Source organism: Saimiri boliviensis, chromosome 9, assembly GCF_048565385.1.
Source record: "Saimiri boliviensis isolate mSaiBol1 chromosome 9, mSaiBol1.pri, whole genome shotgun sequence".
Taxonomy (NCBI): domain Eukaryota; kingdom Metazoa; phylum Chordata; class Mammalia; order Primates; family Cebidae; genus Saimiri; species Saimiri boliviensis.
The window spans coordinates 99,050,206-99,073,237 of record NC_133457.1 but is presented as its reverse complement, the minus strand read 5'-3'; the positions used below and the strand labels follow the sequence as shown (position 1 = coordinate 99,073,237).

Sequence of the window (23,032 nt, the reverse complement as noted above, 5' to 3'; positions counted from 1 at the left end):
GGGCATGGTGGTGTGCACCTGTAGTCCTAGCTACTCAGGGAGGCTGAGGCAGGAGAATCACTTGAACTCAGGAGGTGGAGGCTGCAGTGAGCCAAGATCATGCCACTGCACTCCAGACTGGGTGACAGAGGGAGAGTCCACCTTAAAAAAAAAAAAAATTGACAAAAAATGGTAAAAAAAATAATAATAATAAATAAATAAATAAATAAAAAAGATACAAAGCCTCACTCCATCCTTTCCTTCAGGCCTTTTGAATCAGAATCGCTGGGATGGGGCCCAGGAATCTGTATTCTTTCCCAAACTTTCCAGAATGTTCAGCCAGGTTTGGAAACTACTGATATACCCCATCCTTCTTGTTTCACAGTTAGGAAATCTGTAGCTCTGGGAGGGGAAGGAACTTGTTTCAGTCACATCTAATATTAGTGCCTCTTTCTCCAATGAAGAGCACTGGGGTTGGAGTTCAGAGACATGGGTTAAGTCCAGGCTATACCAGTCATCACCCAGGGCAAGTCGTTTCACCTCTCCAAGCCTCTGCTTCCTTACTGTGAGAATAATGTCATTGTGCTAGGAATCAAAAGAGAGTGGCAATGGAAATGCTTTGTCAAGCTTTCTGTTCTGTGCACGTGAAAGTTGTTAAGAGCTAGAACCAGCCAGCGTTCACTCCTTTGTACCACACTGTTCCCTTCCAACAGAGGTCAGGGTCCTTCTGTGTTGGGGGTGACTGCCAGCCAGTTTGTGGTTGCGAGGCTGCAGGCCATCTGTCACCAAGCTCTCTTCTCTCCATCTTTTGCAGGTGTTGGGATGGCCACCAACTGGGGGAGCCTCTTGCAAGATGAGCAGCAGCTAGAGGAGCTGGCACGGCAGGCCGTCGACCGGGCCCTGGCTGAGGGAGTGTTGCTGAGGACCTCACAGGAGCCCACTTCCTCAGATGTAAGCCCCCAGCCCCTCCCCACAGCATTCACCATTGCCCACTGTATGGCCCTGGCCAGGCTGGGGGTCGCTCCTTTGCATCAGGGATTACATCTCTTTAGCTTATCTTTTTTCAGTAACTAAAATTGATCTCTAGAAGTAGAAAGTAAAAAAGCAGCATAATGGAGTTATCAAATTTAAATATGGTGTTTGAAGTGTGACTTAGACAAGTTACTTAACCCCTCGCAGCTGCAGTTACTTCAGATATAAAAATGGAACAATAATAGAAACAACCTTACTGGTTTGGTAAGAGAATTAGAGGATAATTCACATAGAGCACTTTGAAGCTATTATTGAAGATATTATTATTGAAGATATTGAGCTATTATTGAAGACCCCCATAATCAGAAAGAGAAGACTCTACTTTCTCTGCAATTGTTTGTGAGTATATACTTTCAAGTCTGTCTTTTAAAAAAATCAAATTGGATCATATATATTATTCTGATACGTTTTATTTTTTTCTTTAACAGTCTGTCTTTCCTTTTTTTTTTTTTTTTTTTGAGATGGAGTTTCACTCTAGTTGCCCAGGCTGGAGTGCAGTGGTACGATCTCGGCTCAGCACAACCTCTGCCTCCCAGGTTCAAGCGATTCTCCTGCCTCAGCCTCCCAAGTAGCTGGGATTACAGGCACCTGCCACCACCTGGCAAATTTTGTATTTTTAGTAGAAACGGGTTCTCCATGTTGGTCAGGCTGATCTCAAACTCCTGACCTCAAGCCACCATGCCCAGCTTGTCTTAGAATTTCTAATGCCTTCCATTAGGGTCAATTTTATTCTGAGGCATAGTATTCCAGATGTGGGTGTATCACAGTTTAGCTTTCCTCTACTGATGTCTATGAGGTGATTTCTAATGTCTTTATGACTATAAATAGCACTCTAGGGAACATCCATGCATATATCCGTTGGGGCACCTGTATGAGTGTTCTCCAGGGTCCACACACACAAGTAGAACTGCCCAGTCCAAACCACATCTTTTTTTTTTTTTGAGATGGAGTTTCACTCTTGTTACCCAGGCTGGAGTGCAATGGTGCGATCTCGGCTCACCACAACCTCCGCCTCCTGGGTTCAGGCAATTCTCCTGCCTCAGCCTCCTGAGTAGCTGGGATTACAGGCACGTGCCACCATGCCCAGCTAATGTTTTGTATTTTTAGTAGAGACGGGGTTTCACCATGTTGACCAGGATGGTCTCGATCTCTTGACCTCATGATCCACCCGCCTCGGCCTCCCAGAGTGCTGGGATTACAGGCTTGAGCCACCGCGCCTGGCCCAAACCACATCTTTTTAAAATTTCATACTTGGGAAAAATAAATAAAAAGCTTTTTTTAAATTTGATGACTAGATAAGACATTTTCATAGTTCAAATTCAAAGGGCACAAAGCCTGTGTTTAGGTGTTCTTCTTTATTCTTTCAGATGGCTTATTCATAACAAGTGACTAATCACAAGTAAATACATTCCTTGGGGCTTTGCTCTGTTGCCCAGGCTGGAGTGTGGTGATACAATCTTGGCTCTCTGCAACCTCCACCTCCTGGGTTCGAGTGATTCTCCCACCTCAGCCACCTGAGCAGCTGGGACTACAGGCATGCACCACCACACCTGGCTGATTTTTTTTTTTTTTTTTAGTGACAGGATTTCACAGTGTTGTCCAGGCTGGTCTCAAACTCCTGACTTCAAGTGAGCCACCAGACTCTGCCCCCTAAAAATGCTGTATTACAGGTGTGAGACACCATACCCAGTCTCCTTTTTACACAGAGAAGCATACTAGACAAGCTCTTCTGTACCTTGCCTTTTTTTTCTAACTTAACAGTACACCTTAAGATCATTCATATTGGTGACTAAAGAGCTGCCAACATCTTTTCTTTTTTTTAGCCAGCCCCATTCTTTTTTGTCTCTGTGTGCCCAGAACCTAATAAAGGCCTGGTGGAGTCCATACTCAGTAAGTGTTTGCTAAGGCCCAAGTAAATGACAATCTCTGTCACCAAAGCCAGACTGATGGTATGGAATGGAACCTAGATTTTGTGAATTACCTGTATGAATCTAAGATGAAGCATTTTCCCTTCGAAGCTTTTATTTCTTCTGCTAATCTATAGGGACTGTGTGAAGATCCAGTACTTGGTCTTTCTGGGAGCTAATGGAGCCTAGAAAAGGCACAATCCACAGTGAGATTTCTAATCCAGAAAAGAAGTCAGAAATTGCGTGCGTGCGTGTGTGTGTGCGTGTGCATGTGCGTGTGTGTGTGTGTGTGTGTGTGTGATTTTACTCCAAGTCTTTACCATTCTTTGCCAAATACCTGTTCTATGCCAGGCCATTCTAGGCACTGAGAATAGAGAGGTGAGTCAGCCAGAGCCCTAGTCTCTAGAGCTGCTGGTCTAGTTAGAGAACATATTATAAAATGACATTGAATAATGTCAGCTCTATCAGGAAACATAGGCAGTCTGCTACACAATGTTAACTATCATATATTGAGTATTTACCATGTGCCAGCATTACTCTAAACGCTTTGGAATCACTGACTCCTCACCACAACAGAGATAAGGAAACTAAAGCCCAGAGAGGCTAAGTAACCTACCTGCGGTCATTTAAATGGTAAAATAATTGGCAGAGCCAGGATATAAACCCAAAGAATTTGGCTCCTGAGTCCATGCTCAGAACATCCATGCTCTTTTTCCTCTCCCGAGATACTATATAGGACACCTGGAAGAAAGTGTAATTCATTATGATTAGGTGATTGAGATGGAGGGTGGTACTTGAACTAGACCTTAAAAGACAAATAGGAAAAAGGAACAACATAGTAAGGACCCAAAAGTAGGAAAAGGCAAAAAAAAAAAAAAAAAAAAAAAAGTTCAAGAGAATGCAGCTGTAATTCAGGGCACATAAGTGGATGTAGTGGGAAAGAGGGCGGGCCAATGTCAGACAGCCAAAGGGCCTTAGGTACTGGGTAGAGGAGGAGTGTGAACTTTATCCTGTAGATTAGAGCTGTAAACCAGCCGTATCCAGGCTGAATATTTGGCTCCTGCAGTGTTTGGGGAGTTAGCTTATTTTTTTGCAATAGGTAATACATTCAAATACATTTGAACAGGGTGCAAAATTCAAAAGGGTATTCAGTACAGAGTAAGTCCCCTCCCACCAGCCACTGTTGCCCCGAGCAGGGGCAAGCATTGTTAACAGTTTTTTTCACCAGAGAATTTTTAAAAAGTCAGAGTCAACATTTAAAAAAAAATCATGAAATTAAAAAAAAAATTCTAGCAATGCAACTTGTTTTGAAAAATTATATCATCTGGCAACCCTGGCCTACTTTCCTGTATGGCAATTGGCTAGAGCAGAGTTCTGGCTGCCCCCTTTAGAGAAGATGCAAGTCCTTCTTTTTGCTACAATTCCTATCACTCCCTGTTGCTTACCTGGCTTCAAAGCAGAATTTTGTCATGCACATGCTACAGCTTTTTAAAAATAGTAGAATAATTTTTGTTTGGTTTGGTTTTGAGATGGAGCCTCACTCTGTCACCAAGCTAAAGTGCAGTGGCACGATCGCAGCTCACTGCAACCTCTGCCTCCCAAGGTTCAAGCGACTCTCCTGCCTCAGCCTCCTAACTAGCTGGCACTACAGGTGCGCGTCACCACACCCAGCTAATTTTTGTATTTTTAATAGAGACAGGGTTTCACTCTGTTGGCCAGGATGGTCTCCATCTCTGACCTTGTGATCTGCCTGCCTCGGCCTCCCAAAGCACTGGGATTATAGGCATGGGCCACCGTGCTAGGCCAATAATGTATGGTTTTTTTTTTTTTTTTTTTTTTTTTGAGACGGAGTTTCGCTCTTGTTACCCAGGCTGGAGTGCAATGGCACGATCTCGGCTCACCGCAGCCTCCGCCTCCTGGGTTCAGGCAATTCTCCTGCCTCAGCCTCCTGAGTAGCTGGGATTACAGGCACACGCCACCATGCCCAGCTAATTTTTTGTATTTTTAGTAGAGACGGGGTTTCACCATGATGACCAGGATGGTCTCGATCTCTTGACCTCGTGATCCACCCGCCTCGGCCTCCCAAAGTGCTGGGATTACAGGCGTGAGCCACCGCGCCCGGCAATGTATGTTATTGACATGAACATACATGTATGTTCATGTCTCTATCAAAAGTGAGAAGATTGTGTGTTTCAGCCTTTAGCCTGTAGATAGCAGAGAATAACTACATACTGTTGATACTAAATTCAGGAGGGCATAACGAGTCCTGGGACAGAGGCAGAGGGAAGTCTTAGCAGAAAAACTCTTTGAGTTTCTCAGGCCAAGATGAGACTTGTTATTGGCAACAGAGTTCTAGTGTTAAAGCCAAGGAAATGCTCCTGTAGTCATCACATAGAGACTCAGGATAGTAGGTCACCCCTTATGTAATCTGCAGTAATTCCCATTCTAACTCTTAAAGGCTTTAGGCTGAATAAACCTTATTCTCACAAACAGCCTTCCTCAGTTTTATCTTAAAACATGCTAAGGCTGGGGTGGTGGTGCACACCTGTAGTCTCACCTACTTGGGAGGCTGAGGCAGGAGGATTGATTGCTTGAGCCCGGGAGTTTGAGGCACTGTGATGGCACCTGTGAATGGTCACTGCATTCCAGTCTGGGCAACATAGAAAGACCCCATTCAAAAAAAAAAAAAAAAAAAGAAAGAAAGATGCTGGGAAGGGTAATTTAGGAATTATCTACCAAAATTTAAAATGGATTTACTTGAATTACCTGATATTTTTACTTTTAGAAATTTAGAATGTATGGACTTTCTCATCTACAAAATACCTAGAATGCATATTTCTAGGATACCTATTGAAACATTAATGGTAATGGGAAAATAAAGAAACTACCTATATACTAGATTCAATAAATTATGGTATATCCAAAGAGTGGAATACTCTAAAGCAAATAAAAATAATAATGAAAATGCTGTATTTGAACATATAAGGAAATATTTAAAAAGCACAATGTAGTATAGTTTACTGTGGGAGTGAAAAAGGAGAAAATATATATGTATATATACCTATATGTCAATATAAAGATGACTAGAAGGTTGTGTGAGACACTAATCTGTCATTTGCCTCTGGGGAGGAGAACTGGTGGCTGGGCCCCAGTCTTTTCCCCAGGAGACTGGAATGAGAGTGAGACATACTTCTCACAATGTATTCTTATGTTTCTTTTGAATTTTGTATCATGTATTTATATTATCTGTTAAAAAAATAATATTTTGTCTGGGCATGGTGGCTCATGCCTGTAATCCCAACAATTTAGAAGACCAAGGCAGGTGGATCACAAATCCCCATCTTTACTAAAAATATAAAAATTAGCAAGGTGTGGTGGCATGCACCTGTAGTCTCAGCTACTTGGGAAGCTGAGGCAAGAGAATTGCTTGAACCTGGGACGTGGAGGTTGCAGAGAGAGATTGCACCACTGCACTCCAGCCTGGGTAACACAGCAAAACTTCATCTAAAAAAAAATAGTACTTTTAAAATAAATATATAAATATCAAGTTATAACACCATAAACTTATACTATCCTAATGACAAACTGATATTAACTCAAAGGTTAAACTCAGGGATTCTTCATAATACAAGTCACAAGATTTTCTTTTCATCTCTTACCCAAGTTCTAGTTCAGTTGTTGGCAGGGATCTCAGAATGCACTTTCCCTTCTAGAATCTGTGTTCTCGATGGTATTTGGGTTTCTTGTCTATGTTAAAGTCCAAAGAATGCAGAATGCAGCTGAACTCTAGGCCTGTTAACCTGAGTCTCCATCTCTAACATTGGTGGAAAAAAACACTCCTGGCTTCTACTAAGGGAACCAGAGTTCACTTTTTTTTTTTTTAAACATTTGTTCCGCTCAGTAACCAAATCAAAATCAAAAGGCGAGGGGACTGGAGTGTGAGCTCCTGATACATGGAGGGGCCTGGGCTCGAACATCAGCTAGCAAGGAGCAGGCTTCCATGTGTATATGTGTGTGTGTGTGTGTGCACCTGTGCACAAGCACGCACGTGTGTGTGTATTGTTTAGTAACTATCCTGGTTCAAATCCCAGTACCACTTACTAGCTGCATATAATTTTAGGTCTGTTAATCTCTCTGTCTCAAGTCCCTTCTCTGTTAAGTGTGGATAATAATAGTATCTGTAATCCCAGCACTTTGGGAAGCTGAGGTGGGTGGATTACCTGAGGTCAGAAGTTCAAGACTAGCCTGTCCAACATGGCGAAACCCTGTCTCTACTAAAAATATAAAAATTAGCCAGGCATGATGGCGCACATCTGTAATTGCAGCTAATCAGGAGGCTGAGGCAGGAGAATCACTTGAGCCCAGGAGGTGGAGTCTGCAGTGAGCTGAGATCGCACCACTTGCACTCCAGCCTGGATAGCCAAGTGAGACTCTGTCTTGAAAAAAATAAAAATAAAAAATGAATAAGAGTATCTTCCTCACAGGGCTAAATGATGAATCTATGTAGTGATTAAAATAGTACCTTACACATAGTAAATGCTCAATAACTTTTTGCGGGTTTCTTTTTGTTATTTGCTTTTTGCTTTTTTGCTTCCCTCTCTTTAATATGTAGAGATAAACTATCACAGAATCTGAAAGCTCTCTTTGTACCACTCTTCCCCTTCTGCTCCTCCCGAGGTAACCACTAATCTACAGTTGGTGTGTCCTCAGTAAATGTAGGCCAGACTTTCCATGGGGTTACATTTGCAAGACAACCCATTCACAGGTGTTCTACGCTTGTCCCATTCTCTCTTCTTGATCACAGGTGGTGAGCTATGCCCCATTCACGCTCTTCCCTTCACTGGTGCCCAGTGCCCTGCTGGAGCAAGCCTATGCTGTGCAGATGGACTTCAACCTGCTAGTGGATGCTGTCAGCCAGAACGCTGCCTTCCTGGAGCAAACTCTCGCCAGGTAGGGGAGAGTGAAGGGGGTGGCCAGGAGCTGCTAGAACCAAGGAACTGGTAATGGTGGAGCCACGAGGTGTTACTGTGTCAGCTGACTTGGTGGGACAGAGGAAAGGTACCTACCAAGAGCAAAAAGTCATAGGAGTCAGGAAAGCTGGCTTCTAATCCTGGCTCAACCAGTTATTTATATGGTCTCAAGCAACTCCCTTTCCTTTTCTGGGCCTAAGGTTTCTTTATCTTAAAAATGGAAAGATTGGCTTAAATCCAAGATCACTTTCATTGTTGACATTCTGTAATCCGTGGTGACACCCTACTTTGAAGACTGATATTTCTATTTGGAATTAGGGAAGTCAGCCTAGTTTTGGAGGAAAACAGAGGTAGAGAAGGTTACTGGGTTTAAAGTCAGATTTTCTGCTTCTCCTAAGCAGCAACCCTTTCTTGTCACCCCAGGCCTCATTATTGGGTGGGATGGGGTGCCACACTCAGGGCTTGAGGAAGCAACCTCTGAAATAGCTCAATCCATCCACCCTTCTCTGTCTCTTTTCCTTGATCTTTTTTTTTTCCTTCAGATTCTGGGGCAATTTATTAAAATGTCTTAATTTATTTTTGAATTAAAATATAAATAGGCTGGCATGGTGGCTCATCCCTGTAATCCCAGCACTTTGGGAGGCTGAGGTGGGTGGATCACTTGAGGTCAGGAGTTTGAGACCAGCCTGGCCAACATGGCGAAACCCCATCTCTACTAAAAATACAAAAAAATTAGCTGCGTGTGGTGGCGGGCACCTGTAATCCCAGCTACTTGGGAAGCTGAGGCAGGAGAATTACTTGAACACAGGAGGCAGAGGCTGTAGTGAGCTGAGATCACAACACTGTACTCCAGTCTGGGTGACAGAGCGAGACTCCATCTCAAATATATATATATATATATTTTTTTTCATTGTATATGATATATATTTTATATATTCATTTTAGAATTAAATATCTATAAATATTATGCTAGATGTGTATATACTGTACAGGTTGAGCATCCCTAATCCAAAAATCCAAAACCCGAAATGCTCCAAAATTCCAAACTTGTTGAACACCACATGAGTCTACCGGTGGAAAACGCCACACCTGATGTCATGTGACAGGTGCAGTCAAAACACAGTCAAAAGTTTGTTTCATGCACAAAACTATTTAAAATATTCTGTAAAATAATCTTCAGGCTATGAGTATAAGGTATATATGAAACAAATGAATTTTGTGTTTAGACTTGAGTCCCATCCCCAAGATATCTCATTACCTATATGCAAATCTTCCAAAATCTGAAAGGCTTCTTGTCCTAAGCATTTTGGATAAGGGATGTTCAACCTGTAATTGGATGTCTTTGATTAATTTTTCAACAGAAACAACTATTTTGTTAGAGACAAAATATTTTAACATTTTTGGGTGAATATGAGAAGAGGTCATAATGGTAAGAAGCTTGGAAACTATTGACTTGTTGCCAAAAATCCAACGAGTCGTGAATGTATGAATCTCCCCACCACCTTCCCCCTGAGCTGTTTCCTGGAATGGAGCCAGCTTTGTACTTGCAATCTTGGATCGGGAAACATGAGCACCCTGGCTCATGACCTTTACACTAATGATAAAATTATGTAGGAGACCTGCAGCTCACCTCTGCAACCCCTGCCTTCTCTGTTCCTCTCTCTTCTCATACACATACAAACCGTAGTTCCTAAGGAAGAAGAGCCTCTACAACACATGAAGGAGAGAACCTCGTCAGAAAAAGGGAAGTGTGCAGAATCCACCCTGAAGCTCAAAGGGCAATACATGTGATGTTAATTACTTGTGGATTTTTTCTTACTGTGGCTCTTCTTGAAGCTCCAGAAAACCATGCTGGATAGGCCCCTAACACATGTCACATCATGGCAGTACACTGGGCCATGACAATGAGCCTGCATAGACACAGTGACTACCTTCATGACATCTATAGTCAAACAGGAGAGATGACACTAATCATCACACAAATAAAATTTAAAATTGCAACTGCAGTCAGTGCTGTAAAGGAGTGGTTCTGGTCCTATGAGAACACATAGCAGGGGGATCTGACCCAGATAGGGAAGACTTCCCTGAGGAAATCACATCATAGGAGGACTAGTTGAAAATAAAACAACAGGATATTTAGCTTGGGTCAGAAAAAGCTTATTGGTACACAGGGCATAACTGCTGTCTTCTAATCTCTGAGGGCTGCCATGGAGGAGAAGGAGAAGGCTTGGCCTGGGAGATCCCAGAGTGTAGGAAAAGCTATGGAGAGTTAGTATTAGGTCAACCAGAAAGCTTGCCAACCATCAGAGCTATTCAAGTTTAGAATAGGTATACCATGTCATTTTTTAACTCTTCTTTGAAGCAGTATGTTCAGTTTTTTAATGTAATATCTTACTGACTTTTTACCACAACCCTAGGATATAAATATACTTATATTCCCTCCATTTTATAAATCAGCAAACTGAGACACAGAGAGGTGAAATGATTCCCTGAGGTTGCCTATTAGTGAGTGGTAGAGTAGGATTTGAACCCAGATCTAGAGCTGGATTCTTAGCCACTGTTCTCTGCCAGATTAGGGTGGACATTCAAGTTTTGGCCAGTAGACTCAGAGGATTCAGAAGTCAATGAGTAGGGATGGGACTCCTTGACGTTTTAGGTCCAATTAAGCCTGCAATATGTTGTCTGTTTCTTCCTCTAGCACCATCAAACGGGATGATTTTACTGCTCGTCTCTTTGATATCCACAAGCAAGTCCTAAAAGAGGGCATTGCCCAGGTAACCATTCCCAGTCCTACTCTAGTCTGGAACCTGCCCCTCCCATCTCTGTTTTTTGTTTTGCTAGAAGAATCTGGTCCAGGCCCTCAGCTCATGGGAATCTGCCTCTCACTGGTCCCCACTGGGTTTATCGCAGTGACCAGTTCTAGGATGACCAGAAGAATGATCCCACTGGGCTGGGGAGTGTTCACTGGTGCTTCTGATCTCTATGTAGAGTTCATGGTACCTTTCTGCTGTGTGGCTAGGTCCTCAGAGACAGCCCCTGGGCAGATATTGTCAGCCTTCAGTTTTCCCCACAGACCGTGTTCCTGGGCCTGAACCGCTCAGACTACATGTTCCAGTGCAGCGCAGATGGCTCCCCAGTCTTGAAACAGATCGAAATCAACACCATCTCTGCCAGCTTTGGGGGCCTGGCCTCCCGGACCCCAGCTGTGCACCGGTGGGTCCCTTGGGCAGCCCCAGGCATACCTGTAGGGTGACATCCTGAAGGGTCTACAGTCACTGGCTAGGCCAGGGAACTCCACCTATGACTTGTGTTATTATACCTATTATGTAAACCAATGCTTTGCTGGGCCCTAGGTCTCATGTTGCCCTGGCCACCCCCACAGCAGTTTCCACTTGTAATTAGATCCTTGGTTTGTCATGGAGAAAAGGGACCTTATGGCTCATCTAGTCTTGTCCCTTCATTGTACAAGCAGAAGAAACAATATCTTGAGAGCCCCAGAGACAGGAATGCAGGAACTTCTACCTGGGGCCTAGGCCTGGTAGCATCCATTTCTAGCCAGCAGTGATGTTCCAAGTTGCAGTGATTTTAGATGGTCTGCACAGGGTTCCAGATAGTGCCTGGAGGCCCAGGGTAAGGGGCTCCAGCTCACTGGGAGGCTGGGGTAGATTGGGGTGGGGACAGAGGCTCTCAGGTCTCCTCTAGACATGTGTATCAAGGGCTAGGGTTAGAGTAGCCCAGCATATTCCAACCTGAAGTGGATCCTCCAAGAATGGAATGATAGGATGCTTTTTAGTGCTTAACTGATGTTCAGAATCATGTTGTATCTATGAGGTCATGGGCAGAGGGGTCTTCCACGTCTGTCCAATTACTGAACAATCATCTGTCTTCCAACAGACATGTTCTCAGTGTCCTGAGTAAGATGAAAGAAGCTGCCAAGATCCTCTCTAATAATCCCAGCAAGGGACTGGCCCTGGGAATTGCCAAAGCCTGGGAGCTCTACGGCTCAGCTAAGTAAGGATGTGAAAAGGTAGCAGCAGGATCCTGCTTTATTTTCAACATTCATGGGTGTAGCAACTTCTTTTTTTTGCCTACCATCATTACAGAATAAGGGGATTTTTCTAGGAATAGAAACTTATACCTTTAAATGCCAAAATTATTTTAAGGCTTCCTTCTTAAATAAGAGATGCTGACTATGATTTAACTTTTTCTTATTGACTGGAAGTCATCATTATGACTGTCAACAATTGCAGCTTGCTGAAATACAGCAATGCTACCTAGAATTAGAGAGGCATACAAGGCTGTTTGCCTGCACTCATAGCTCTGACTGCTAGGCTTTAGTTCTCATTCATTTTCTTTTTTCTTTTTTTGAGATGGAGTTTCACTCTGTTGCCCAGGCTGGAGTACAGAGGCGTTATCTTGGCTCACTGCAACATCCACCTCCTGGGTTCAAGCGATTCTCCTGCCTTAGCCTCCTGAGTAGCTGGGACTACAGGCGCACGCCACCACACCTGGCTAATTTTTGTATTTTTTAGTAGAGACAGGGTTTCACCATATTAGCCAGGCTGGTCTCGAACTCCTGACCTCGTGATCCACTGTCTCAGCCTCCCAAAGTGCTGGGAATATAGGCATGAGCCACCACGTCCAGCCAATTTTTGTATTTTTTGGTAGAGATGCAGTTTCACCATGTTGGCCAGGCTGGTCTTGCACTCCTGACCTCATGATCGCCCGCCTCAGCCTACCAAAGTGCTGGGATTATAGGCGTGAGCCACCACACCCAGCCTCTCATTCATTTTCTTCATAGTTTTCTTGTCCATTTCTTGCTTTTGACTGCTGTTGGTATGCTTGAACTTGGAATCCTCCACTCCCATGACCATGCCTCCCTTCTGATTTACCATGGTTTGGGAAAGCAAATGATCCAGATTGTTATGATTGGGTCTGAAGAGTGTGAGGGCCTCTTTGATGAGAAAATGCGTAAGCTTTGGCTAAGGAATTTTATGATATCCTTTTTAACTGCTTAGAGGCATTTTTTGCTTTCTATTTCTCAAATGTTTTTCAGATGTGTGAAGATGTTAGGTGAGTGATTTTCAGATCATCGAGGTACCACTATACTAACAGTTATTGCAATGTTAATATGGCATTAATAGTCCTTAATATACACTTACTAGTGCCACATCTTGTGTTAAGCTCTGTACGTACAAGATCTCATTGAATTCTCATAATAAGCTCTCTGAGGTCGATACTGTTCAACTTTCTCATTTTATAGAGGAGGAAACTGAGGTCCTGAGAACTGACCTCAGGATTGTTCAAGGTTAAGTGATGAGTTGGTGACCAAAGTCTACCCTCCTCCAAAACCTGCACTCTTTTTTTTTTTTGAGACGGAGTTTCGCTCTTGTTACCCAGGCTGGAGTGCAATGGCACGATCTTGGCTCACTGCAACCTCCCCCTCCTGGGTTCAGGCAATTCTCCTGCCTCAGCCTCCTGAGTAGCTGGGATTACAGGCACGCACCATTGTGCCCAGCTAATTTTTTGTATTTGTAGTAGAGACGGGGTTTCACCATGTTGACCAGGATGGTCTCTATCTCTTGACCTCGTGATCCACCTCGGCCTCCCAAAGTGCTGGGATTACAGGCTTGAGCCACCATGCCCGGCCTTAAAACTTGCACTCTTAATCATGCTCTTACCTCCAAGAGAGCCTCTCTGTCCTTGCTAAGCCTTGCTAAAGCCTAAGAAACCTCAGACTCCAAGCATTTAGAAATCATCAGACAAATATTCTTTCAAGTATATTGACTAGGTTGTATTTTAAGAGCGGGAAGCCAGGGGATGGGTCAGCTAGGGAACTGCTGACAGACAAACACTGCAGAGGGTTTTGCCTGCCAGCCTGTCAATAACATGGACAGAAAATACTTGTGTGTCCAGAGTTAGGCACTGGTAGGTAGGAGTTATGTGGCACCTGAGCCAGAACTAGCTTCCCCCATTGTGAAAGTGAGATAGGCTCTTCTGCTGACCTAGCACATACACTTGGCAAGTTAGTTCTTTTCTTCTCTGAGCTTCAGTTTCCTCATTTGTAAAACAGGAGTAATAAAAATACCTAAAAGGGTGTGAGAATTAAATTAGATCATCGATCTGAAAAATGTTTTTAAAAACTCTGTATGGATCATTATGTGGTACTTTCAATAATAGTAATAGGCCAGGCATGATGGCTCATGCCTCTAATCCCAGCACTTTGGGAGGCTGAGGCAGGTGGATCACCAGAAGTCAGGAGTTCAAGGCCAGCCTGGCCAACATAGTGAAAGTCTGTCCCTACGAAAAATGCAAAAATTAGCCAGGCATCATTTGTATTTGTGTTAGTTTGTATTAGTTTTAATTCATACAAGAGCAAACTGAGACTCAGAGAGTTTGAATAACTTGCCCAAAATTATACAACTGGTAAGTATAGAATTCATCTGCCCCTAAAGCCTGTGTTCTTTCTACTTCTCTGTTCTACCTCTAAGAGATATGGTTCTGTAGTATTGACTGGAAAACTGCATTGGTAGAGCAGATGAATTTTCATCAATTCTCTCATGATTTTTTAAATTTTTTAAATTTTTTAAAAAATGGAATTCTGCAAAATGAATTACGATTTCAATTTAGACAAACTCTGAAAGCACAGGGCCTGTGGTTAGAATTAGTAGAATAAGAAAAGGGGATTCCTAGTGATAAAAGGTTGGAAACTGTGATCTTTTTAACACCATTATTTTATAGATGGGAAAACCAGGGCCCAAGGAATGAAATTGCCTTACCCAAGTCAATTACCAAGACATACTACAAGTCACTGGCAGAGCCAGCACTAGCACTCAGGGGTCCTCACCCCCAGCCAGCATGCTGTTGTCAGGTCACCTTCCTTAACTGACAATTTTCCTAGTCCCACTTGGAAACAGTGCTTAGAACTGAAGGCAAAAAGAGGTTGAATATGTTTCTGAGCCTAGCTCTGATTGTTTCGCAGTTGGCAGGCTGACTTAATTAGCTGGGGCTTGCAGTTCCACTTTAACCTCCAGCTGCCAGCCTTCCTCCTCCGCCTCTTTTTGGAGGTGGGCCAGCCTGGGCCAAGTGCCACCCTCCCACACATAGCCTCACCCATGAGTGAGACAGTCAGGCTGCAAAGTGAAGAGCAAAGCCATTGGCCCTTGGGACTCTCTCAGGGCAAGGTGACTTGTGAGAGCACCACTTTTAGTTTGTCTCTCAGACACCCAACTCAAAGCCAAGACTCAGCTTAATGTCATTTCTGACCTCATGAGATTTCAGGCAGACCAGCAGAGGGGACTTACTAAGACCTGGATTTTGGCTAAGCAGAAAGGAGTCAGGCAAACTGACTCCTTTAGTCCAAGTTCAGCCAAGGTCAGGAGAAACAGAGATAGACAAGAGAGGCTAAGTAGAGGAGGTCAGGGAAATACACTTAGAATACTAAGCCAAAGCCTAGCATTCCATGGGTCTCAGGAGGAAGCCACAGGCACAAAGCAGTATAGCCACAGCAAAAATGGCATATGGAGGCTAGTTGCGGTGGCTCAAGCCTGTCATGCTAATACTTTGGGAAGCTGAGGGGGATGTATCACCTGAGGCCAGGAGTTTGAGACCAGTCTGGCCAACATAGTGAAACCCCATCTCTACTAAAAATAGAAAAACTAGCCAGGCATGGTAGTACACTCCTGTAATCCCAGCTACCTGGGAGGCTGAAGCAGGAGAATCACTGAAACCTAGCAAGTGGAGGCTGCAGTGAGCCTAGGTTGCGCCATTGCACTCCAGCCTGGGTGACAGAGGAAAACTCAGTCTCAAAAAAAAATTAAATAAATAAAATGTAAAAGAAAAAAATGGAGTTTGGTACTGCTGAGCATTCACCCTAAGAATCTGTTAGGGGACTGAACCTATCTTTGACAATGGAGCTATCTTAGCTGGCAGCCAAACAGATAGTTCTCTGGCATAAGCTTTTCCCTGAGTCCTCAAGCCCCTGCCTCTTTAAGAAATACATAACTACCCATTTTTAGACTGCATTCCATCCTGGGCAATAAAGCAACACTCCCATTCTCTTTCCCTCTTCCTCTTCCTCTTTCTTCCTCTCCTTCATTCTTTTTTTTCTTTCTTTCTTTTTCTTTTTTTCCTTTAAAAAAAAAAAAGAAGTTAAAAGCCACTGGTGGCTTTAGATCTTGGTGGTTCCTCTCTGTCTAGGTACATGAGGCTCCTCAATACCCCCTAGCCCATACCACTGCCCCAGGATCTATTTCTAGATCAACTGCTTGCCTGCTCTGGTACCAGGTGAATGCCAGGTTAGGAGTTTACCTAGATCTGTTAACCTCCTAATTTGTTTCCATACTGAAAACAAAGGGACTAAGACAGCCAAGGTGGTAAGCAGAGGGCAAAGTAGAAGAGCAGATCAGACAAAGGGTCCCTTTTGTTAATGGAACTCCTCAATATGGGCTTTCCCAAACCTGTGTAGCCTTACACAATAGAGAGTCATTTCTAAGAGGGCACTGTTGCACACTTAAGGACAAGGTCACTAAAGCACTTATTGATTTATAAATTATTGCCAAATATAAAGTCAATATATAATCTTCTTCAGGAGAACCTTGAGAATCCTTGAAACTGTGAGCCTGAATCCATAATTCATTCCCTCCAAACCTACTCACACTACTAAAGACATTTCTTTCTTTGTAATTATAATGAATTCCTTGCTTTATAAAAAAAAAAAAAGAAAGAAAAGAAATACATGAATAATCAGAGACAAAGAAGCCACGTAAGCCCTAGTGATCTCATTAATACTATGAGATCAAATATGGCCCTGTGTACATTACAGGAATCTTGGGCGGCCCCAGGAGATAATGCCTTGTTTGTAGTTGGCACTGTGGGTTTCTGTAGGATTCCATTTCATGTGAGAACCACACCCTTTTTTTGTATCCTTTACAATCTAGTAATAGAGCCATTAGCCCCTGACCCCCTGCATTGTTCTTTTATAAAATTTTCCTCAATACTCCTACTTGTTTATTCTTCCAGAGAGATTTTAGAATTATGTTAAGTTCTAAGAAAAAGTTCTCTTGGTTGAGAATAGTTTTAAATCTAAATTTTAATTTGCACAAAAATTTATCAACTCATGACATCATTACAATATTTCATCTGCCCATTGGAGAAGGGTCAGAGGCATCTTCATTTTTGAAGTTTTCTGTTTTCAGGAAATCATAGCATCAGGTGTCTATGCCTGAGGCAATCCCAGGGTTCCTGAGAGAGAGAACATCTGCTGTTTCAGGGAAGCAGTGTTCTTATTCTTATTCCGGGGAACATATTATCCTTCAGGGAACCTGTGTTCTTATTCTTATTGCTGGAGGCAGGTAGGTGTCGGGGGTTGAGGGGACAAACAAAGGAAGAACAAGTTCTGTAGTAGCCTTGGGCTACCTGTGCTCTTTCCCCAGTGCTCTGGTGCTACTGATTGCTCAAGAGAAGGAAAGAAACATATTTGACCAGCGTGCCATAGAGAATGAGCTACTGGCCAGGTAAGTAAAGGAAGGGGCACTTCTAGGTATGGCTCCAAGATTGGTGGGGGCACCCAAAACATAGCATCCATTCCCTCTGGCTCTTGACCATTTTTCCCAGGAACATCCACGTGATCCGACGAAGATTTGAAGCTATCTCTGAAAAGGGATCTCTGGACCAAGACCGAAGGCTGTTTGTGTAAGCATTCCCAAGAATCCAGTAGAAGGCTGCTTTATGAAACTCATCTCGCTCCCCTCTTCCCCCAAATGCTTCTTTCTTCTGGGAGACGCAATGGCTTGCTTCCTTCTCTCCTAATTTCTGAAATATCTCATCCCCTTAGAAAATTTTGGAGAAAGCCAGCCTGCTTCTATCAGAGCTGTTGACATTCTGGATCAGGGTCTCCTTAGAGATCATCTTAGTTTTCATATGCCCTAAGTTCCTAAAAGTCTTCTTGTCCCTTTTAGTAAGGTCAGGTCAGGCCTGAGAAGCTGAGCTGGGCAGTCAGGGAGGAAGAGGAGCAGCTGGCTCATTCTGTGATTGGTCTGGATGCCATTCTCTGAGCTCGGGCCTGGATTTGTGTTCCAAGCCAAGTCTTATCCTTCTCTCTAGGGACCACCACCAGGTAGATTGAGTGTTACATATTTGGGTACCATTGCAGCATATATATTTAGACCTAGAACTTTGTGATTGTTAAAATTAAGACTATCCATGGAATTTCATACCACCATTCACTGTTTTTCAAAATATGCTTATATTATAATAAAACAAAGCAGTTAACTTACTTTTAGATAAACTAGACATATCAAATAGGTCAAAGAAAAGGAAAAGAAGTTTAAAAAGTCTGTGTCTTATAACCAGACTCATAATTTTACATGTTTGCATTTCCACCTTCACCCCTGCCATTAACAATTTTTTCAGAGGCCAGGCACGCTGGCTCACACCTGTAATCCCAGCACTTTGGGATGCCAAGGCAGGTGGATCACAAGGTCAGGTGTTCAAGACCAGCCTGGCCAAGATGGTGAAACCCCGTCTCTACTAAAAATACAAAAATTAACTGGGCATGGTGGTGGGTGCCTGTAATCCCAGCTACTCGGGGGGCTGAGGCAGAGAATTGCTTGAACCCGGAAGGCAGAGGTTGCAGTAAGCTGAGATTGCACCACTGCACTCCAGCCTGGGCAACAGAGCAAGACTCCATCTCAAAAAAAAAAAAAAAAAAATTTCATCCTCATTTCAGCTGTGGAAATACAGAGTGTGAGCTGTGGAAATATAAAGTGTGTTTTACTATGCATGGCAGTATGATTCTGCTGCACGGTAATTTCTAGCCAACATTTTTATGCATTTACCTAATTTGATTCTAGTTACCTTCTTGTTCCTTCTGGCCTTCTTAGAATGACTCTAAATCTGTAATATTCTAAAGTGTTCCATGCTACCTACCTCCCTGTTTTCAGTGGAAGCCCTGATAGTGTGGATATCTATTTTCACTGGTTCCAGTGAACCCCTGACCAGGCTTCCACTGTGGGCTGAATTCTGAAAAAGCCAAATTCGCCAGGCGTGGTGGCTCACGCCTGTAATCCCAGCACTTTGGGAGGCCAAGGTGGGCGGATCACAAGGTCAAGAGATTGAGACCATCCTGGCCAACATGGCGAAACCCCATCTCTACTAAAAATACAAAGATTAGCCGGGCATGGTGGCACTCGCCTGTGGTCCCAGCTACTCAGGAGGCTGAGGCAGAAGAATCGCTTGAACCCAAGAGGTGGAGGTTGCAGTGAGTCAAGATTGTGCCACTACACTCCAGCCTGGTGACAGAGCAAGACTCTGTCTCAAAAAAAAAAAAAGGGGAGAGAGAGAGAGAGAAAGCCAAATTCATCTTGATGTACCCTGAAATAGATTGAACTACTGAACATGTCAGTTATAATTTAACACAGCAACTTTCTCCATTGTGTGTTCTAGGGATGGCCAGGAAATTGCTGTGGTTTACTTCCGGGATGGCTACATGCCTTGTCAGTACAGTCTACAGGTTGGTATTTTCTTTGAGACCATTCTTTGCCTCCTGGGACTCACAAGAGCTCCATGGAAACCCAACTCAGGCTTATAACAACCTGGGTTTTCCTGAGTCCTCACTTCAGTTCTTTCTTGGGGAGCTTGCTGCTAGAACCTCCTATCCTTCCTCAAGTCTTTTGCTACCTCTCACTCAACAAACACAGTCTTCTAGAATTTGAATCCTCAGGAATCCACAGAGCTTCAGCCATTTACACTGTTTCCAGAGATGTGCTGGCAAATGTTGAACAACATTCAGCTCTCACTAGTTGATGTAAGCCACTTCCAGCATACTGCTGACCATTTTCTTTCTGCCAACTCTTATCTCTCCTTTATCTGAATCAGAAAGTTTTGGCATCTCCTCCTTCATGTTAATGACAGTAATATCACCTCATTTTGCTATCTTCCCATGTAGTTTCATGATTACCTTCCACATCCATTATTTCATTGAACCCTTACAACCACTCTGTGAGGTGTATAATTGTCCCCATTATACAGATGGAAAAACTAATGTTTAGAGAGATGGAAAGGCTTCTCTAAGGTCCCACAGGAAGTTCCCAGGCTTTCTGACTTTCAGGCTGATAATATTCCCATTCTTCTCCTCTGCTCCTAACATGCACATCATGGACAGGCTAACAAGCTCTGCTCTCAGCTGGGAGACAATAAAGGAGGAAATAAGTTTAGAAATACCATGGACAGGCCGGCTGTGGTGGCTCATGCCTGTAATCCCAGCACTTTGAGAGTCTGAGATGAGCGGATCACAAGGTCAAGAGATCGAGACCATCCTGGCCAACATGGTGAAACCTCGTCTTTACTAAAAATATAAAAATTAGCTAGGCGCCCATAGTCCCAGCTACTCGGGAGGCTGAGGCAGGAGAATCACTTGAACCTGGGAAGTGGAGGTTGCACTGAACCTAGATTGCGCCACTGCACTCCAGCCTGGTGACAGAGCGAGACTATGTCTCAAAACAATAATAATAATAATAATAACATGGGCAGTGAACTGGAGGTCATGAGCTTGACTACCTCTTTGTGATGAGGTAGTTCCTGACCCTTTCTAGCTCTGTTTCTTTGAACTGAGGGAGCTATACTAGAAAATCGAGGCGGCTCCTTCTAGGTCTGTAATTCATCTAGGACTCCCCTCAGGGTTGAACTCTGTATGGGGAAGCTCCACAGAGGTGGCATCTCTAGAGAACATCCTTTTCTTTAGATAGGTGGTCAACAGTGGTGGCAACTTGCTGACTAGAGGAGAGAGAAACTGTCTATTGGGAAAATAGGTCCAGATTTCAAAATAGGACAAAGAAAACTTAGAAGAATTTGAGGTAACAAGGAAGGAAAGTAGCATTTAAAGAGGTAAACATTTTTAGGGAACTTAGCACTCAGAGCAGGTTTAGACGTAGAGATAGATCTGCAAGGCTTAGTGACTTGCTAGGTAACCCTGGGCAAGTCTTTGCTTATCTTTGGTTTTGGTTTCCTGCTTCTAACATAATGGAGTATTTCTCTGGTTTTATCTCTAATGTTCTGGTCACCTGTGATTCTGTGTGGAATGCCAGACTAGTAGTTGGGTGCCTGGGGTTATTGATGAAGATAAGGTGAAGGTGCTACAGGTAGACCAATAGTACCAAAGGAAGGACAGCATTGGCTGGGGGGTGGTCACAGGAAAGACTTGATCCTGCTTTGTGCAATTTGCAGAGGTCTGGAGCCAAGGACAGACTGTCTCCTTATTGCATGAGAATGGGAACCGAAGTTGGGAGGCATGATTCCCTGCTGTTTCCTTGCCTTTTACACCCTCAGCTCTTGTGGTGATAAAACATTCATCCTGTGATCACCCACTTGAGGCCTTTGTTCATATTATTCTCTTAGCCTGAGTAGCCCTTCCCCATTGAGTCTCACTTGTCAGACTCTACCCATCCTTCAGAACCCCACTCAAATTTCACCTTATTCAGCAACAATAACAAATATTTATTGAGCACCCACAAAGTGCCAGGACCTGTGTTAGACACTAGAGATACAAGAGAAAACAAGGCAAATGATAAGAGCCCTGTGCTACAGAGCTCACAGTCTGGTCAGAGATGTGGGTATCAGAAAGCAAACAAAAATATGGCTGGGTACATTGTGTCATACCTATAATCCCAGCACTTTGAGAGGCCTAAGTGGGTAGATTGCATGAGCTCAGGAGTTCAAGACCAGCCTGGGCAACATATAAAACCCCATCTCTACAAAAAATACAAAAACTAGCTGGGTGTGGTGGCATGCACCTGTAGTCCCAGCTACTTGGGAGGCTAAGGAGGGAGGATCGCTTGAGCCCGGGAAGTGGAGGTTGCAGTGAGCCAAGATTGCATCACTGCACTCCGGCCTGGGTGACATAGCAAGACCCTGTCTCAAAAAAAACAAAAAAAGTAAATAAAAATAGAAAAAATGCGTGTGTGTGTGTGTGTGTGTGTGTGTGTGTGTGTGTGTGTGTGTTTTAGTTTCAGCTGACTGCTTTGAATGAAACAATTGGGTGAAAAGATAGAGAATTATGGGAAACCCACATTAAATAGAGTTGACAGGGAAGCCTTCTCTGAAAAGGTGACATTGAACTGAGACTTAAGGATGGTAAGGATCCAGCTATGCATGGGAAAAACTGAAAGGAAGGGGGTTTCAGGCTAAGGGAAAAGCAGTGCAGGCCCTGAGGAGGGAAAGAGGTTTGTGATTTGAGGAATGACAGGCCTGTGTGGCTAGACTGCAGGAGACGAGGAGTCAGGGATAGTACAAGGTTGAAAAAGTAGACAGGAGCCAGATCCTGAAGGATCCTGTAGGCCATGGTAACAAGTATGGAATACTAGGAAGCTGACTCATCAGTTTTTTCTACACCCTTACACCTTCTGTTGTTTCCCACAGATTAGGGGAGTCTTGCCTTTTGGGGGAGTCTCTGGCACAATGATACATAACTATAACATATCATCCCTGGCTCACAAGGATGTTGCAATGATCCTGGGTGATCATCAGGGTGAAAATATAATTCATACCTGGATGCTCAGTAAAGGTCAGCTGAAGCAGAATAAAGTTGAATTCCTTTTGCCTTCTTCCCTCTGCAGAACTGGGAAGCACGTCTACTGCTGGAGAGGTCATGTGCTGTCAAGTGCCCAGACATTGCCACCCAGCTAGCTGGTACTAAGAAGGTGCAGCAGGAGCTGAGCAGGGCAGGCATGCTGGAGATGTTGCTCCCTGGCCAGCCTGAGGCTGTGGCCCGCCTCCGTGCCACCTTTGCTGGCCTCTACTCACTGGACATGGTATGTGGCCAGCCTGTTTCTCCTACCACAGGCCTTCTAGGTGGTAGAGACCTAGAGCCCAATGTGTTGGGAGGCTGGAGCTGGCATTGTGACAAGGGTTGGTGATGCTCTGGAGAACCCCCAGAACTGTAGGCAGAAGGGCAGCCTCATGATGGAAGAACGGAGGCTGGAATCCATTGTAAGCTCCCTCAGCAAAGGTAGAGATGTGGATGGCAAACAGGGGAAGGGACTAAGGCAAGTAGCAAGAATTGAGAACTGTACCAGGCTGCTTGCTGCAGAGCCCTGAGCTGTTGCTAAAGAAAGGCCTGCTCTCATTGCATCTGCCACTGCAGGGGGT

General features: G+C 43.8%; 1 protein-coding gene across 1 annotated transcript in view; it reads left to right on the top strand.

Annotated features, from left to right (window-relative positions):
- GSS (glutathione synthetase) overlaps positions 1-23,032 on the top strand; it is a 29,384-nt gene that overhangs the window by 2,975 nt on the left and 3,377 nt on the right. Inside the window, exons 2-10 of the mRNA XM_003932036.3 lie at positions 794-930; positions 7,723-7,868; positions 10,587-10,662; positions 10,962-11,101; positions 11,783-11,899; positions 17,323-17,403; positions 17,504-17,581; positions 19,334-19,400; positions 22,501-22,695. Coding sequence (XP_003932085.1) covers positions 802-930; positions 7,723-7,868; positions 10,587-10,662; positions 10,962-11,101; positions 11,783-11,899; positions 17,323-17,403; positions 17,504-17,581; positions 19,334-19,400; positions 22,501-22,695 — 1,029 coding nt within the window. The 5' untranslated portion in view covers positions 794-801. The remainder of the gene's footprint in view (positions 1-793; positions 931-7,722; positions 7,869-10,586; positions 10,663-10,961; positions 11,102-11,782; positions 11,900-17,322; positions 17,404-17,503; positions 17,582-19,333; positions 19,401-22,500; positions 22,696-23,032) is intronic.